The sequence below is a fragment of the Phyllobates terribilis genome, unplaced genomic scaffold (genome assembly GCF_046119375.1).
Source record: "Phyllobates terribilis strain yellow unplaced genomic scaffold, ASM4611937v1 Scaffold_171__1_contigs__length_4068163, whole genome shotgun sequence".
Classification (NCBI taxonomy): Eukaryota; Metazoa; Chordata; class Amphibia; order Anura; family Dendrobatidae; genus Phyllobates; species Phyllobates terribilis.
The window spans coordinates 736,107-755,634 of NW_027362931.1; the positions used below are offsets into that span (position 1 = coordinate 736,107).

General features: G+C 44.2%; 1 protein-coding gene across 1 annotated transcript in view; it reads right to left on the reverse strand.

Annotated features, from left to right (window-relative positions):
• The window catches only part of LOC141212352 (uncharacterized), a 71,446-nt gene extending 52,540 nt beyond the window's left edge, over positions 1–18,906 (reverse strand). The window contains exons 1-7 of the mRNA XM_073664908.1: positions 18,895–18,906; positions 17,936–18,059; positions 13,737–13,834; positions 13,579–13,657; positions 12,292–12,389; positions 12,052–12,169; positions 7,587–8,284 (exon numbers count right to left, since the gene is read on the reverse strand). Coding sequence (XP_073521009.1) covers positions 7,587–8,284; positions 12,052–12,169; positions 12,292–12,389; positions 13,579–13,657; positions 13,737–13,834; positions 17,936–18,059; positions 18,895–18,906 — 1,227 coding nt within the window. The remainder of the gene's footprint in view (positions 1–7,586; positions 8,285–12,051; positions 12,170–12,291; positions 12,390–13,578; positions 13,658–13,736; positions 13,835–17,935; positions 18,060–18,894) is intronic.
• Positions 18,907–19,528: the final 622 nt, after the last annotated feature.

Genomic DNA, 19,528 nt, shown 5'->3' on the forward strand with positions numbered 1-19,528 from the left:
TTCTACAAATGACCTAAGACTAACATCCCTCATAATTTGAACCTCGCACCTCCGTCTCCAAGACTTCTCTCGTGCTGCGCCAGTTCTCTGGAATGCTCTACCCTAGAAGAACCGACTGATGCCTAGCCCCCATGTCTTCAAGCGCGCTTTAAAAACCCATCTCTTTAAACAAGCCGACCACCTCAACTACTCAGTAAACCAACTTTCCCCTTTTTCCTCCTTCTAAATATTATTCAGAATCTGCTCCCTACTATTCATCTGTCTCCACACCCTCCATGCACACGATAACTGCACTCGATACTTGATTATTGCACTTATACATACGGGCTGATGACCGGATCATGCAGCTTTATATGAAAATCCCTATTTATTATAATTGCCAGACCTGAAATAACAAGCACTTTTCACCTACTGTGTCCCCCCATTCCCTTGTAGATTGTAAGCGTGCGAGCGGCCGGACCCTCGCTCCTAATGTAACTGTTTAAACTGTCTTACCTTGTATTGAATTTATTGTCTGTACATGTCCCCGATTAATTGTAAAGTGCTGCGGAATATGTTGGCGCTATATAAGTAAAACTTATTAGTATGTTTTTTTTGCATTTCCTACAGTGCTTGCCAAAAGTATTGGCACCCCTGCAATTCTGTCAGATAATACTCAGTTTCTTCCTGAAAAGGATTGCAATCACAAATTCTTTGGTATTATTCTCTTCATTTAATTTGTCTTCAATGAAAAAACACAAAAAGAATTGTCCTAAAGCCAAATTGGATATAATTCCACACCAAACCTAAAAAAGGGGGTGGACAAAAGTATTGGCACCCTTTTAAAAATCATGTGATGCTTCTCTAATTCGTGTAATTAACAGCACCTGTAACTTACCTGTGGCACCTAACAGGTGTTGGCAATAACTAAATCACACTTGCAGCCAGTTAACATGGATTAAAGTTGACTCAACCTCTGTCCTGTGTCCTTGTGGGACCACATTGAGCATGGAGAAAAGAAAGAAGACCAAAGAACTGTCTGAGGACTTGAGAAACCAAATTGTGAGGAAGCATGAGCAATCTCAAAGCTACAAGTCCATCTCCAAAGACCTGAATGTTCCTGTGTCTTCCGTGCGCAGTGTCATCAAGAAGTGTAAAGCCCATGGCACTGTGGCTAACCTCCCTAGATGTGGACGGAAAAGAAAAATTGACGAGAGATTTCAACGCAAGATTGTGCGGATGGTGGATAAAGAACCTCGACTAACATCCAAACAAGTTCAAGCTGCCCTGCAGTCCGAAGGTACAACAGTGTCAACCAGTACTATCCGTCGGTGTCTGAATGAAAAGGGACTGTATGGTAGGATACCCAGGAAGACCCCACTTCTTACCCCGAGACATAAAAAAGCCAGGCTGGAGTTTGCCAAAACTTACCTGAGAAAGCCTAAAACGTTTTGGAAGAATGTTCTCTGGTCAGATGAGACAAAAGTAGAGCTTTTTGGGAAAAAGCATCAACATAGAGTGTACAGGAAAAAAAAGAGGTATTCAAAGAAAAGAACACGGTCCCTACAGTCAAACATGGCGGAGGTTCCCTGATGTTTTGGGGTTGCTTTGCTGCCTCTGGCACTGAACTGCTTGACCATGTGCATGGCATTATGAAGTCTGAAGACTACTAACAAATTTTGCAGCATAATGTAGGGCCCAGTGTGAGAAAGCTGGGTCTCCCTCAGAGGTCATGGGTCTTCCAGCAGGACAATGACCTAAAACACACTTCCAAAGGCACTATAAAATGGTTTTAGAGAAAGCACTGGAGACTTCTAAGGTGGCCAGCAATGAGTCCAGACCTAAATCCCATAGAACACCTGTGGAGAGATCTCAAAATGGCAGTTTGGAGAAGGCACCCTTCAAATATCAGGGACCTGGAGCAGTTTGCCAAAGAAGAATGGTCTACAATTCCAGCAGAGCATTGTAAGAAACTCATTGATGGTTACCGGAAGCGGTTGTTCCCAGTTATTTTGGCTAAAGGTTGTGCAACCAAGTATTAGGCTGAGGGTGCCAATACTTTTGTCCGGCCCTTTTTTGGAGTTTTGTGTGAAATGATCAATGATTTGATTTTTGCTTCATTCTCTTTTGTGTTTTTTCCTTGCAAGCAAATTAAATGAAGATAATAAGACCAAAGAATTTGTGATTGCAATCATTTTCAGGAAGAAACTGAGTACTTTTGGCCAGCACTGTATATACGCCTATATATATATTTGTGGCAATGTGTATTGGTGTAAAATAAAATATTTAATTTGATAGTTATTATACTTTGTTATGGACGTTTTTTCATCTTTGCGTATATACACTGCTCAAAAAAATAAAGGGAACACTGAAATAACCCATCCTAGATCTGAATGAATGAAATATTCTCATTGAATACTTTGTTCTGTACAAAGTGGAAAAACACATTACAGGCTGATCCAACTTTGATGTAATGTCCTTAAAACAAGTCAAAATGAGGCTCAGTATTGTGTGTGGCCTCCACGTGCCTGTATGACCTCCCTACAACGCCTGGGCATGCTCCTGATGAGGCTGAGTATTGTGTGTGGCCTCCACGTGCCTGTATGACCTCCCTACAACGCCTGGGCATGCTCCTGATGAGGCTCAGTATTGTGTGTGGCCTCCACGTGCCTGTATGACCTCCCTACAACGCCTGGGCATGCTCCTGATGAGGCTGAGTATTGTGTGTGGCCTCCACGTGCCTGTATGACCTCCCTACAACGCCTGGGCATGCTCCTGATGAGGCTGAGTATTGTGTGTGGCCTCCACGTGCCTGTATGACCTCCCTACAACGCCTGGGCATGCTCCTGATGAGGCTGAGTATTGTGTGTGGCCTCCACGTGCCTGTATGACCTGCCTACAACGCCTGGGCATGCTCCTGATGAGGCTCAGTATTGTGTGTGGCCTCCACGTGCCTGTATGACCTCCCTACAATGCCTGGCCATGCTCCTGATGAGGCTCAGTATTGTGTGTGGCCTCCACGTGCCTGTATGACCTCCCTACAACGCCTGGGCATGCTCCTGATGAGGCTGAGTATTGTGTGTGGCCTCCACGTGCCTGTATGACCTCCCTACAATGCCTGGGCATGCTCCTGATGAGGCTGAGTATTGTGTGTGGCCTCCACGTGCCTGTATGACCTCCCTACAACGCCTGGGCATGCTCCTGATGAGGTTGCGGATGGTCTCCTGTGGGATCTCCTCCCAGACCTGGACTAAAGCATCCGCCAACTCCTGGACAGTCTGGGGTGCAACGTGACAACGGTGGATGGAGCGAGACATGATGTGCTCAATCGGATTCAGGTCTGGGGGAACGGGCGGCCAGTCCATAGCTTCAATGCCTTCATCTTGCAGGAACTGTTGACACACTCCAGCCACATGAGGTCTGGCATTGTCCTGCATTAGGAGGAACCCAGGGCCAATCACACCAGCATACGGTCTTACAAGGGGTCTGAGGATCTCATCTTGGTACCTAATGAGAGTCAGGCTACCTCTGGCGAGCACATGGAGGGCTGTGCGGCCCTCCAAAGAAATGCCACCCCACACCATTACTGACCCACTGCCAAACCGGTCATGCTGAAGGATGTTGCAGGCAGCAGATCGCTCTCCACGGCGTTTCCAGACTCTGTCACGCCTGTCACATGTGCTCAGTGTGAACCTGCTTTCATCTGTGAAGAGCACAGGGCGTCAGTGGCGACTTTGCCAATCCTGGTGTTCTGTGGCAAATGCCAAGCGCCCTGCACGGTGTTGGGCTGTGAGCACAACCCCCATCTGTGGACGTCGGGCCCTCATACCACCTTCATGGAGTCGGTTTATAACCGTTTGTGCAGCCACATGCACATTTGTGGCCTGCTGGAGGTCATTTTGCAGGGCTCTGGCAGTGCTCCTCCTTGCACAAAGGTGGAGGTAGCGGTCCTGCTGCTGGGTTGTTGCCCTCCTATGGCGCCCCACGTCTCCTGGTGTACTGGCCTGTCTCCTGGTACCGCCTCCAGCCTCTGGACACTACGCTGACAGACACAGCAAATCTTCTTGCCACAGCTTGCATTGATGTGCCATCTTGGATGAGCTGCACTACCTGAGCAACTTCTGTGGGTTGTAGAGTCCGTCTCATGCTACCATGAGTGTGAAAGTACAACCAATATTCAAAACTGACCAAAACATCAGCCAGAAAGCATTGTACTGAGATGTGGTCTGTGGTCCCCACCTGCAGAACCACTCCTTTATTGAGGGTGTCTTGATAATTGACAATAATTTCCATCCATTGTCTATTCCATTTGTATAACAGCATGTGAAATTGATTGTCAATCAGTGTTGCTTCCTAAGTGGACAGTTTGGTTTCAGAGAAGTTTGATTCACTTGGAGTTATATTCTGTTGTGTAAGTGTTCCCTTTATTTTTTTGAGCAGTGTATATTTTATATAATGAGACTAATATGATTATATGAATGTTTGTGGTTTTCTTCATTTTTTATTTCATTGTGATGTCATTTCCTTGTTTTTTTCTATATAAATGTTGTATTTCTATGTGATTGGCCACAATTGAGAAAAGCTCTGGAGGAGCTGAAACGTTTTGCAGATCTGTGGATGTGGAATAAATGATTGACTACAGGTGAGTGCCGGGATCTCTTTCCTTTCCCTCTCCATTACTAACCTGAGGGCTTTTAGACAGCTGTGTTTTATGACAAATCACAGCTGTCATCAACCCTAACCACCATTACCCCGATCGCCACCGCACCAGGGCAATCGTGAAGAGCCGTGCAAAGCACCTGAATTGGTGCGCCATTTCTGAGGTGGCTGAGGGCTGGTATTTTTAGGCTGGGAAGGGCCCAGTAACCGAGGACCTTCCCACCCTGATAATATCCGCTCACAGCTGTCTGCTTTACCTTTGCTGGTTATCAAAAATAGGGAGGACTCCACATCGCTTTTTTAATTTATTAGCTAAACACAAGTACAGTAAACTCCACACACAGGGCACTAATTATATATCTCACGGATATCTATCATCTATCTCAATCTTTGCACATCTAACACCTAAATATCTGTCATTTCTATTCTGCACTCTCTTCCGGCACGTGTCACACAGACGTGTGTGCGGATGTCACACTCTATGTCATCTGTGTGCAGGACGTACTGACGTCAGAGCTGCCGGCAAAAAACGGACATGTCCGGTCCGTGTGACCATGTGCGCAGCCTATAGATTATAATGGGTGTACGTGTGTGTCTCCGGTACGTGTGAAGGGGGCCTAAAGGGTATGAGCACTTTTAGTATGAATTACCAGTAGGGGGCGTGACCACTTATAGTGCCTAGGGCAGCATGAATGGCAGATACGGCCCTGAGCACAGCCCTAATAAAGTCATTAGAGCTGCAGATAAAGGGGGCTCGATCACAGCTCTGGATAGTGGGTTGTATGAGCCGGAGGTTATGTACATGGATGACGACACTAATATATGCCGCACTCTAGATGGAGATCCTACTAATTCATACAATACCCCCTTACATTGTCTTTTGGAGGAGGGTTTGGTATCGGCTGTACTTAATGCCAAACAGAACGATTAAAGGAAAATCGCCCACAATGTCCAATATTTCATACATTACCGAAAACTCACAAAGGAAACATCCATCAGTCTAGAGATACATTCAATACTGGCTGCAGAGAAGATTCCTATAATATAGTGAATATTACCAGAAAACATTTACCTATGTTATACACTGACAAGGATCCAGCAACAAGAAAGACAACTGACACGTGGATGACAAACACCAAAGGTTTCATTGAATGTGGGAGAAATAAATGTGGTTTGTGCAAGTCTGTGCACAAAGCAAAAATGTCTGCATCTACTAACCATAATAAACCCTATAATATCCGACATCTCATTAGTTGTAGCTCCACACGTCATTGACACCATACAATGTGAAGCTTGTCTGCTGCAATATGTGGGGGGCACGGTCAGACCCTTACGTCACCGCATTGGGGGACACGTTAGGGACGTTCTTGGCCCCACAACACGTAATACATCTGCAGCATCACAACATCTCATACAACACAATAGGGATTAATCACTTTACAGTTGTGGGTATTGAATATGTCACCAGACCAGCTAAGGGGGAGATTGGTATAAAAAGTACACCCCCGAGAAGCCTTGTGGATTCTGGAATTGGACTCCAGATTCCCCAGTGATATGAAGCTTCCTTCAGACCTTGTATCCATTTACTGAATTGTGTTTTTTCCTCTTTTATAGTAATTATACATAATATACACATTATAGATGCAGACACTTCATTCTTCTATTGCACGGATGCTTTTTGTTGTGGACATATGATCATCCATAGGGGTAATGTAGACATACTTGCACATGTCCATTTGGGGCTGGGGGTCTCCGCTGTGCATTAGACCCTATGATGTGTATAAGAAGCCGGTTACTGGTGATTTATTATGTCATGAAGAAGAACTGAACACAAATACCAGGTAGAAACGCAGAGATGTTTTGCTCCTATCTGTTTTTTAATGTTTCTATGATTTTAATTTGATTTGTTCAATAAAAGTTTTTGGTTTTATTCACATCGGAAAACAAGTGCTGGATTATCAGTAACGTTCTTTGTCCCGTCCATTCCTTCCCAACTGTGATTTTTCATCCAAGCATTGAGAGATGAGCTGAAAGCAGACAATGTTTTCTATAGAGGAATGGCAGACATGGGTGTTGTCCACATAGAAAGCCTCTCCTAAATCCCATACACAAAAAAGTCGCCCTACAACCTGCCAGGACACATGCGGAAACATATGAAGACTCCTGGGACTTTATACTCTGGAGTGATCAGACCAAGATAAAGGTTTTTTTGGAACTGATGGCTTCAAAACTGTATGACATTGAAGAGGTGAGGAATACAATGAGAATGCATGGGGTCTACAGTGAGACCTGGTGGTGGCCGTGTCCTTATGTGCGGCTGCATGAGGGGCTACAGGTCATTGATGGTATCTTGAATTCACAGATGTTCTGCTCTATAGTGACAGAAAAGATGCTGCCATCACTCTGTTCCCTTGGTAGGCCACTGTTACATTTCTGAAGAACAGGGTGACAGTGATTCAGTGGCCAAGTGTCTCCTGATCTGAACCCAACCAGACACCTATGGGGAATTCTGAAGAGACAAGTTGTCATCGCTCCATCCAGCATCCAGGCTCTAAGAGCTCGTTATCGAAAAAGAGATAAAAGATAGATATAGTATTGTCACTAAGTTGTTCATTCCAGGCCTAGAAAACTTGGGGACGTCTTTTAAAATCATGGAGGCCATACAAAATAATAGATGTAGTAGCCTTTGATGTGGGGTGTACTCATTTTTGCATCAACTAATTTGAGTAAAACTGAAGGTTTTGTAATGAGAGTTATATTATTACCCTTACTTTCATGTTTTGATTACAAAAAAAATGTTCTATGAAATTCAGTGTTGGCAAAATTGTAGAAATTGATCTTGTGTTCAGTGAGCTATTAAATAAAATCTTACTCATTAAAGGGGGTGTACTCATTTATGCTGAACAATGTTTATTAAACTTTATATAACACAGTGAACATAATTACACTTTCTTTCCCGTATGACTTCTCTCATGTTTTACAAGGTGTGATTTATGTATAAAAGATTTCCCACATTCTGAACATGAATACGGCTTTTCTCCTGTGTGAATTTTCTGATGTGTAATAAGATTCCCTTTACCTGTAAAGCATTTCCCACATTCTGAACATGAATATGGCTTTTCTCTTGTGTGAATTCTCTTATGAACAGAAAGATTTGATTTCTGCATAAAAGATTTCCCACATTCTGAACATGAATATGGCTTCTCTCCTGTGTGAATTTTCTGATGTGTAATAAGATTCCCTTTATTTGTAAAGCATTTCCCACATTCTGAACATGAATATGGCTTCTCTCCTGTGCGATTTCTCTCATGTATAACAAATTGTGATTTATATGTAAAGCATTTCCCACATTCTGAACAGGAGTATGGCTTTTTACCTTTGTGTTTTCTGTGTGTTAAAAAATCTGAGCTTTTTGTAAGTTGCTTGTCACACTGAAATCTTGAATCCACTTTGCCACCTGGACTTTTGGTAACAATGTGAGATTGCTCAGGAGATGATTCCTCATGATCAGGAGGATTATAAGAAAGTGAAGTGCTGTGAAGTCCAGGAGGTGCAGGAAGGGTGATGAGGTTTTCTCCATTAGAGTGCTTCATGATATCTTCTTTTTTACAATTTAGTGATGAACCGTTATTCTCACAAGGATTTCCTATAAGGAGGAAAGATAAATTAGATGTGAGTTTTTTCTTCAACACAAAAGAGATTTCTGAATGTATTTTCTGGAGCTCACAATGAAGACCCTCGTCAGTGAAAGTACCGGTAATAAGGAGGACAACTACATGCCATAACATTAACACAATGACGGGTAAAGTGAATGACACTTATAAACTGGTGACATTGGCACAAGTCAGGGGTGGCAGAGATTAGACAGCAAATAGTTCTTTAAGTGGTAATTACTGATGACAGGTTCCCTTAATGTACCTCCAGTGCCATTTCACTCTCAAGCTTCGTATCTTGCCCTTAGTATAGAAAAGTGTCCACGTAATTAAAGAAGTTGTCCACTACTATTAAAAATTCCCCCAATGTAATTAACCCGTTGAGAGAAGATTTCTTTTAATTACCTAGCTTTGTCTTTATTGCCTGTGAGCGGCGCTATCGCTGGCCACTCACCGGCATCACGCGACCCCCGGCTGCAGCCGGCTCTTGCTTCCGCTGATGTCACGTCAAGTGAGGCGTGACTCGGTGATGCGATCCCCGCGGTGGACACCGGGCTGTGGGTGGGGTTTCCCCACGCGTCACACCCAGCATCCACCGCGCACTTTCCCAATGAATGCAAGGTAATTGTGATTCACAAAATGTTATACAATTGAACGGTGAAGAAAAAAAAATTACATTTTTACCACTATAATGTTATTTTAGCCCCAGATTTTACATTTTCACAAGGGAAAATGGGTAAAAATGACGTCATAATTTTATACAATTTCTGCTGAACGGGGCAATACCCCATATGTGGCTGTACAGTACTGCTTAGCCACATGGCGAGACTCGGGAGGGACGGAGCGCTACTTGACTCTTGGAGAACAAACTTTAGTAGAACAGTTTGCAGACTCCATATAGAGAGCCCCAAAGTGGCAGAAGAGCAGAATCCCCCCTCAAGTGACACCAGTTTGGAAATTACACCCCTATGGAAATGTATCTACAGGTGTAGTGATGAATTTGACTCCATGGGTGCTTTCCAGAAACGAGCAGTAATGGATGTTGCGAAGTGAAAATGCAAATATTTCATTATAGTGGCCAGTACATTGTAGTGCCCTTACGTTGTAGCGCCCAGTACATGATTCCCAGCTAGTGCTTTCTGGAGAAATAAATTGGCTCTCCCCGCTACAGTAATGCCAAACATGTGGATGGTAACTGCACATGGTGGGGCCCAGGAGGAGGGGGCATTTGGATTTGGGAGCGCAGATGTCACTGGATTTCTTTAAGTGGGAGCCACGTCACTTTTCCAGAGCCTTTGTGCTACCAGTGATATGGACACCCCCTATATTACTGTTTACAGATGATGAACCTGAGTGGAGACTTGTTTTTTGTGGGTTGAGTAGAAGCTCTTGGTGGCATTTTGGGGTACAGAACATTTTGGATCATATTTATCCTGTGCTGTACGCTGAACACTTACAGTGGGTACGGGAAGTATTCAGACCCCTTAAAGTTTTTCACTCTTTGTTTCATTGCAGCCATTTGGTAAATTCTAAAAAGTTCATTTATTTTTCTCATTAAAGTACACTCTGCACCCCATCTTGACTGAAAAAAAGCAAAAATGCAGACAAATTTGCAAATGTATTAAAAAAGAAAAACTGAAATATCACATGGTCATAAGTATTCAGACCCTTTGCTCAGACACTCATATTTAAGTCACGTGCTGTCTATTTCCTTGTGATCCTCCTTGAGATGGTTCTACTCCTTCATTGGAGTCCAGCTGTGTTTAATTAAACTGATAGGACTTGATTTGGAAAGGCACACACCTGTCTATATAAGACCTCATGGCTCACAGTGCATGTCAGACCAAATGAGAATCATGAGCTCAAAGGAACTGCCCAAGGAGCTCAGAGACAGAATTGTGGAAAGGCACAGATCTAGCCAAGGTTACAAAAGTATTTCTGAATTACTTAAGGTTCCTAAGAGCACAGTGGCCTCCATAATCCTTAAATGGAAGAAGTTTGGGACCACAAGAAGTCTTCCTAGACCTGGCCGTCCAGCCAAACTGAGCAATCGTGGGAGAAGAGGTAAAGAAAACCCCCAAGATCACTGTGGCTGAGCTCCAGAGATGCAGTAGGGAGATTGGAGAAAGTTCCACAAAGTCAACGATCACTGCAGCCCTCCACCAGTCGGGCCTTTATGGCAGAGTGGCCAGATGGAAGCCTCTCCTCAGTGCAAGACATATGAAAGCCCGCATAGAGTTTGCTCAAAACACATGAAGGACTCACAGACTATGAAAAATAAGATTCTCTGGTCTGATGAGATGAAGATAGAACTTTTTGGTGATAATTCTAAGCGGTATGTGTGGAGAAAACCTGGCACTGCTCATGACCTGCCCAATACAATCCCTACAGTGAAACATGGTGGAGGCAGCATCATGGTATGGAGGTATTTTTCAGCTGCAAAGACAGGATGACTGGTTGCAATTGAAGGAAACATGAATGCAGCCAAGTACAGAGATATCCTGGATGAAAACCTCTTCCAGAGTGCTCTGGACCTCAGACTTGGCCGAAGGTTCACCTTCCAACAAGACAATAACCCTAAGCACACAGCTAAAATGACAAAGGAGTGGCTTCAGAACAATTCTGTGACCATTCTTGACTGGCCCAGCCAGAGCCCTGACCTAAACCCAATTGAGCATCTCTGGAGAGACCTGAAAATGGCTGTCCACCAACGTTCACCATCCAACCTGATGGAACTGGAGAGGATCTGCAAGGAAGAATGGCAGAAGATCCCTAAATCCAGGTGTGAAAAACTTGTTACATCATTCCCAAGAAGACTCATGGCTGTACTAGCTCAAAAGGGGGCTTCTATTCAATACTGAGCAAAGGGTCTGAATACTTATGACCATGTGATATTTCAGTTTTTCTTTTTTAATAAATTTGCAAAAATGTCTACATTTCTGTTTTTTTTCAGTCAAGATGGGGTGCAGAGTGTACTATAATGAGAAAAAAATGAACTTTTTAGAACTTACCGAATAGCTGCAATAAAACAAAGAGTGAAAAATGTAAAGGGGTCTGAATACTTTCCGTACCCACTGTACATCGGGGTTTCCATCTAAATCTACAAAATACACGATTCAGATGACACCCCTGAGGGATCCATTCAGAATAATGAGGCAGCAGAGTTACACTGGACTCCGTCTAGCCTCTGGTCGACTGCGCTTTTATGCACGCTGAAAAAGATGGACATCACTGGATCATAGGCCAGACGGCGTCCACAGCACCTCATTATATGGAATCTTCCCCCGGGGTTCTGTCCGAATCGCAAGCTCAGTCATTTATATGGCAGCAAGAGACTTGTGTAAGAATAATATGAAAGTAAAAGATGGAAGTAATATTAAAAAACACAATTAGGAAAATTAAAAATGTGCTTATTAAATCATTAAGAGGTGTGAATGCGGCCCAGTTATTCATCGGTGCGCAACCGGACTCTGTACAAGAGCAGCCGCGCCATCACCGGACGCTTCTGCTGTGATGTGGACGGCGGATAAAGCTTCACTGCACCGGAGACTTCATACAATATCACACACCGATCATCATCACACGCCGCTAATCATAGTCACATGCCAATCATCATCGTCATACGCCAGTCATCATCATCACACGCCGCTAATCATAGTCACATGCCAATCATCGTCATACGCCGCTAATCATAGTCACATGCCAATCATCATCGTCATACGCCAGTCATCATCATCACACGCCGGTCATTATTACATACCTGTGGAAACATCTACAGGAATCTCCTCCTTCCCGTCACTCACACACGGCTGATCCCCACTCGTCATCACTTCTTCTTCTGTCTCGTCCTCCTCTTTATTCTTAGTTGGATCTTCCTCCTGATATATCAGATGTAACAATCAGCACAATACAAGAAACCACCAAAATCTGTGACATCTATGACCTCGATCAGAAATGTCCCCCCATATATAGATCCGGTACAGGGCTCAGCACCGTCTACCTGATGACTCTCCGGGATGTTGTGATTCTTCTCTGGACAGTCCTGGGGATACAGAGGACGGGGACATCTCTCTGGTGGATTTCTTTCCATGAGTCCTTCTGTAGGAAACACACAGTGACAGAATACAGTGACATGTAAAAGTTTGGGCACCAATGGTCAAAATTACTGTTATTGTGAACAGTTAAGTTGAAGATGAAATAATCTCTAAACGCCCTAAAGTTAAAGATGACATTTCCTTTGTATTTTAGGCAAAACAATAAATAATAAATTATATATATTTTCATCTTTTACATTTAACATGGTGTTATGTTTGCATCAAGAATTTGCTGAAATTTCATGGAATCCATTCTTCCCTCTACCCGTTCCCTGTGCCATTGGCTGCAACACAACCCCAAAGCAGGATTGATCCACCACCATGCTTAATGGTTGGCGAGATGTTCTTTTCCTAAAATTCTGTGCCCTTTTTCTCCACACAACTTTTATCATTGCTCTATTTTAACCTCATCGGTCCACAAGACTTGTTTCCAAAATGCATCAGACCTTCTTAGATGTACTTTTGCATACTTCTGACGCTGAATTTCATGGTGAGGTCGCAGGAGAGGTTTTCTTCTGATGACTCTTCCATGAAGGCCATATTTGTGCAGGTGTCTCTGAAGAGTATAATAATGTACCACAACTCCAGAGTCTGCTAAATCTTTCTGAAGGTCTTTTGCAGTCAGGAGGGAGTTCTGATTTGCCTCTATAGCAATCCTACTGAAAATTTGCTTGGTCTTCCAGACCTTATCTTGACCTCCACTGTTTCTATTAACTGACATTTCTTTATTACATTTTGAACCGAGGAAAGGGCAACTTGAAAACGCTTCGCTCATAGCCTTCTCCTGCTTTGTGGGCCTCCACCATTTTCAGAGTGCTAGACAGCGGATTAGAAGAAGCCATGGCTGCTGTTTATTTGGCACATTGTTAGAGTAGGCAGGGTTTTTATAAAGCTGGCCTTTCCTAACGATGATAGTGAACGAGCCCTTACCCTAACAGGCTAAGTAAGGTCTGAATCATTGGTCAAAGTTATCTGAGCACACAAATGTCCAAGGGTAATACAAAGGAAATGTATCATCTTTAACTTTAGGTCTTTTAGAGATCATTTCATCTTCAACTTGCTTAACTGGTCACAATAACAGTAATTTTGACCAGGGGTGCCCAAACTTTTACATGCCACTGTAGATTGTGTCATGCAATGATGGAAGTAGTAGTAGATGACCACAGAACAGACATGACAGTCTCCCTCCTCACCCTGCTGATCGGCCCATATTGCGGTCGCCTCTTGTGCTCCATGTATAACTTCAACCTTAATATTAATCAGATCTTCATCCTAAAAAGAAAAAATGTAAGATGAGCTCAAATCCCATCACATCATGGTCAGATGCTGTGGGGACTTCAGTGTCATCTACCTGATGATCCTCCGGGATATTGTGATTCTCCTCTGGACAGTCCTGGGGATACAGAGGACAGGGACATCTCTCTGGTGGATTTCTCCCCCTGGATCCATCTGTGGAGACACAGAGACTGAATACATGACCTGCCGTGTATCTGTCTATATATGAGACTCGTCTCTCAGAACCGGTAATTCTATGTTTATGTATCAGTGAATAAATTACATTGTTGCGGTCCTCACCACCGGTACCGAGGTCCCAGCACATTGTGGGCCCCAAGTATGAAGTGATAATCAGCGAGACCAAAGCCTAATGCTTTCTGCTCTGCACTCAGAGGATGAGGACCCTGAGGAGAGGGACAGAGAAGACCCTCATCAGTCAATGAAGGAGCCGTACTAAGAAACACAACTTCTCCAAGTTTCGTCTCCACCAGGGATGGAACCAGAGGAGCTGGAGAAAGCTCCACATTTCCATCCATTGGTTTCTTCTCTCCTAAATCACTGTATGTAGATTGGGGGAAGGACGGTGACCATTTACCAGTGATTGTTTTTTGAGAGCTCATGATGTCACCGTGAGGACACGGCCTCCCTCCTGGACAGGATCCTCTGGGATCACTAAGAGGAGAGAACCTGATCTACTAAAAGACGGGTTACCGTGTTTTTCTTCTTCTTTAAATAGAGATAACTCTCAACATCCGCCTCGGTATAAACATTAAAATAAGCAGCAAGTTCTGCATTTGACTCTAAAGGAGGAAAAAAAGGCACATGTACGGCTGACGGATGAAGTCACAGAACCCGGAAGGACGGTGTTGTGGGGAGCACCCAGTACACAGCGGTTAGTACCTATCAATGTGTAGAAAGGACAACTAGAGAGCCGGCACCGGGGTCATGGGCGCTTACTGATGAACACGGGGAGCCAAGGAGAGATTGTCTGGTCAGACTCCACAGAAAAGCTCCATAATACATATTCTTCTGAACAAATATCCCTCTAAGGGAGACTTACACTTATTACCACCAGACCAGGATGTCAGATTGAAGTCCCCATTATTTTTGCTTTGTCTCCCAAAATTAGAACAAATGTTTTTGTGTGTGTATATATATATATATATATATATATATATATATGTATAGATATATACGGTTAGGTCCATATATATTTGGACAGAGACAACGTTTTTCTAATTTTGGTTCTAGATATTACCACAATGAATTTTAAAACAAAACAATTCAGATGCAGTTGAAGTTCAGACTTTCAGCTTTCATTTGAGGGGATCCACATTAAAATTGGATGAAGGGTTTAGGAGTTTCAGCTCCTTAACATGTGCCACCCTGTTTTTAAAGGGACCAAAAGTAATTGGACAATTGACTCCAAGGCTATTTCATGGACAGGTGTGGGCAATCCCTTCATTGTGTCATTCTCAATTAAGCAGATAAAAGGCCTGGAGTTGATTTGAGGTGTGGTGCTTGCATTTGGAAGCTTTTGGTGTGAAGTAAACATGCGGTCAAAGGAGCTCTCCATGCAGGTGAAACAAGCCATCCTTAAGCTGCAAAAACAGAAAAAAACCATCCGAGAAATTGCTACAATATTAGGAGTGACAAAATCTACAGTTTGGTACATCCTGAGAAAGAAAGAAAGCAATGGTGAACTCATCAATGCAAAAAGACCTGGGCGCCCACGGAAGACAACAGTGGTGGATGATCGCAGAATAATCTCCATGGTGAAGAGAAACCCCTTCACAACAGCCAACCAAGTGAACAACACTCTCCAGGAGGTAGGCATATCAATATCCAAATCTACCATAAAGAGAAGACTGCATGAAAGTAACTACAGAGGGTTCACTGCACGGTGCAAGCCACTCATAAGCATCAAGAAGAAAAAGGCTAGACTGGACTTTGCTAAAAAACATCTAAAAAAGCCAGCACAGTTCTGGAAGAACATTCTTTGGACAGATGAAACCAAGATCAACCTCTACCAGAATGATGGAAAGAGAAAAGTATGGCGAAGGCATGCTACAGCTCATGATCCAAAGCATACCACATCATCTGTAAAACACGGCGGAGGCAGTGTGATGGCTTGGGCATGCATGGCTGCCAGCGGCACTGGGTTACTAGTGTTTATTGATGATGTGACACAGGACAGAAGCAGCCGAATTAATTCTGATGTATTCAGAGCCATACTGTGTGCTCAGATCCAGCCAAATGCAGCCAAACTGATTGGTTGTCGTTTCATACTACAGATGGACAATGACCCAAAACATAAAGCCAAAGCAACCAGGAGTTTATTAAAGCAAAGAAGTGGAATATTCTTGAATGGCCAAGTCAGTCACCTGATCTCAACCCAATTGAGCATGCATTTCACTTGTTAAAGACTAAACTTCAGACAGAAAGGCCCACAAACAAACAGCAAATGAAAACCACCGCAGTGAAGGCCTGGCAGAGCATCAAAAAGGAGGAAACACCGCGTCTGGTGATGTCCATGAGTTCAAGACTTCAGGCAGTCATTGCCAACAAAGGGTTGTCAACCAAGTACTAGAAATGAACATTTTTTTTTTAATTATTTAATCTGTCTAATTACTTTTGGTCCCTTTAAAAACAGGGTGGCACATGTTAAGGAGCTGAAACTCCTAAACCCTTCATCCAATTGTAATGTGGATACCCTCAAATGAAAGCTGAAAGTCTGAACTTCAACTGCATCTGAATTGTTTTGTTTAAAATTCATTGTGGTAATGTCTAGAACCAAAATTAGAAAAATGTTGTCTCTGTCCAAATACATATGGACCTAACTGTATATCCCATAATGAGCAGGAGATATACTTGCGTACTTGGGGTTTTGAATTGGAATTCTAGGGGTGTGTTCTAAGAGATGTGGCATGACATGCATGATGGTTCACAGTCTGTGAAGTGCCCGGAACGTTTGTGCGTTCCACCGGCCCATGATGGATGGATGGATGGATGAAGGGGCGTGGTGATGATAAGCACAAAGACGCGGCGTGACACTCATGACAACACAGAGGAAGTAAAGTGTCTGGAACACATATGCATTCTATCGGCCCATGATGGATGGATGGATGAACGGGCGGGGTTATGATATGCATGATGATGTGAGTGATGACTCACAGGAAGTAAAGCACAGGCAATACGGACCTTTTGCAAGGGATATTGGGAACAGTAGGAAATCCGGTGATAGGAAGTACCTGCGTTCCATGATGAATATGGCAGACTAGCGTGAGTTTCCACCAACCTAAGGTAGGGCTTGAATTACACTAATAATATGACTATAGACAGCCGATGCAACTAGGGGGGTCATTTTGATTGGCGCACAACTAGAGAGAGAGACTGTATAAAATATCACAATGACCCATTCTTTGTAAATGCCAAGTATATACTAGGTGCTCTAACAAGAGGCTGGGAAAGCTAGTTAGGAGCTTGAACATGCTGTGCATCTATCTCCACCTGATGAACCCGGAAAGGGAGAAAAGCGTCGGGAGAAGCACGTAAAGTATTGCAGGGACATCTTATGAGAGGGTCAGATGTGGACTGCCCTTATCAGGTCGGGGGCAATGAGTATTGACGGAAATAATAGCTTATTCAGGGCTTACTAGGACCCCCTAAAGCTCCAACTGACGGGGAACCCTGGATTATCCGGAACTGCAATCCGACTGTACTCCCCTCTGTTCCATGGACACAGGAATATGTTGAGATCTTTCCAAATCTTTGGATTTATAGGAATTTATACATAAAGGTTTAGAGGTGACCACTGTCTCGCACACGATCTGTGCATTTCCGGTATTTGTTTATTATCTGATTTATGATTATATTTAATACTTGTATGTCTATAGGCCTATTCTGGTGGGCCTTCTTTGTGTTGTATGTGTTACTTTTATATTCACACATTGTACCAAGGTCTTTATAGGCACTATGATAGTCGGTCTATTTTAATCATATTTAATAAATGTTATATTTTAACAATACCTACATAGTGATGCTCTAAGGAAGGTGAAAGATTCTGAAAGAAGCCGCCGAGGACGAAGACTCAAGACTGATGAAGACGACAGCGGAGAAACCGCGACTCACAGATCAGAAGAGAATAATCAGGGAATGAAAGCTGTGAGAAAATGTAGAGAAAACCAGAGCAAGTCTGGAGAAAAATCATCTATTATAGGACGAGGCCGAGAGACGTCATCACATCCACCGGAGCCAACAAGAGTCTCCTCTCACCTGGTGATGTCAGAGGCCGGAGCTCCTCCATCATCACCTCCTGGTACCGATCCTGGTGTCCTTCTAGATACTCCCACTCCTCCATGGAGAGATAGACAGCGACGTCCTGACACCTTATAGGAACCTGACAACAACGACACCGTCATCACCCAGAATCCTCCAGTGCTGTCCTGTATAATGTCCCAGCAGTCACCTCTCCGCTCATCACCCAGAATCCTCCAGTGCTGTCCTGTATAATGTCCCAGCAGTCACCTCTACTCTCATCACCCAGAATCCTCCAGTGCCGTCCTGTATAATGTCCCAGCAGTCACCTCTCCGCTCATCACCCAGAATCCTCCAGTGCTGTCCTGTATAATGTCCCAGCAGTCACCTCTCCACTCATCAACCAGAATCCTCCAGTGCCGTCCTGTATAATGTCCCAGCAGTCACCTCTCCAGTCATCACCCAGAATCCTCCAGTGCCGTCCTGTATAATGTCCCAGCAGTCACCTCTCCGGTCATCACCCAGAATCCTCCAGTGCTGTCCTGTATAATGTCCCAGCAGTCACCTCTCCGGACATCACCCAGAATCCTCCAGTGCTGTCCTGTATAATGTCCCAGCAGTCACCTCTCCGGTCATCACCCAGAATCCTCCAGTGCTGTCCTGTATAATGTCCCAGCAGTCACCTCTCCGCTCATCACCCAGAATCCTCCAGTGCTGTCCTGTATAATGTCCCAGCAGTCACCTCTCCGGTCATCACCCAGAATCCTCCAGTGCTGTCCTGTATAATGTCCCAGCAGTCACCTCTCTGCTCATCACCCAGAATCCTCCAGTGCTGTCCTGTATAATGTCCCAGCGTCAGCTCTCCGGTCATCACCCAGAATCCTCCAGTGCTGTCCTGCATAAAGTCCCAGCAGTCACCTCTCTGCTCATCACCCAGAATCCTCCAGTGCGGTACTGTATAATGTCCAATTAGTCACCTCTCCGGTCATCACCCAGAATCCTCCAGTGCTGTCCTGTATAATGTCCCAGCAGTCACCTCTCGGGTCATCACCCAGAATCCTCCAGTGCTGTCCTGTATAATGTCTCAGCAGTCACCTCTCCGCTCATCACCCAGAATCCTCCAGTGCCGTCCTGTATAATGTCCCAGCAGTCACCTCTCCGCTCATCACCCAGAATCCTCCAGTGCTGTCCTGTATAATGTCCCAGCAGTCAACTCTCCAGTCATCACCCAGAATCCTCCAGTGCTGTCCTGTATAATGTCCCAGCAGTCACCTCTCCACTCATCACCCAGAATCCTCCAGTGCTGTCCTGTATAATGTCCCAGCAGTCACCTATCCGGTCATCACCCAGAATCCTCCAGTGCTGTCCTGTATAATGTCCCAGCAGTCACCTCTCCGCTCATCACCCAGAATCCTCCAGTGCTGTCCTGTATAATGTCCCAGCAGTCACCTCTCCGCTCATCACCCAGAATCCTCCAGTGCGCTCCTGTATAATGTCCCAGCAGTCACCTCTCCGCTTATCACCCAGAATCCTCCAGTGCCGTCCTGTATAATGTCCCAGCAGTTACCTCTCTGGTCATCACCCAGAATCCTCCAGTGCGCTCCTGTATAA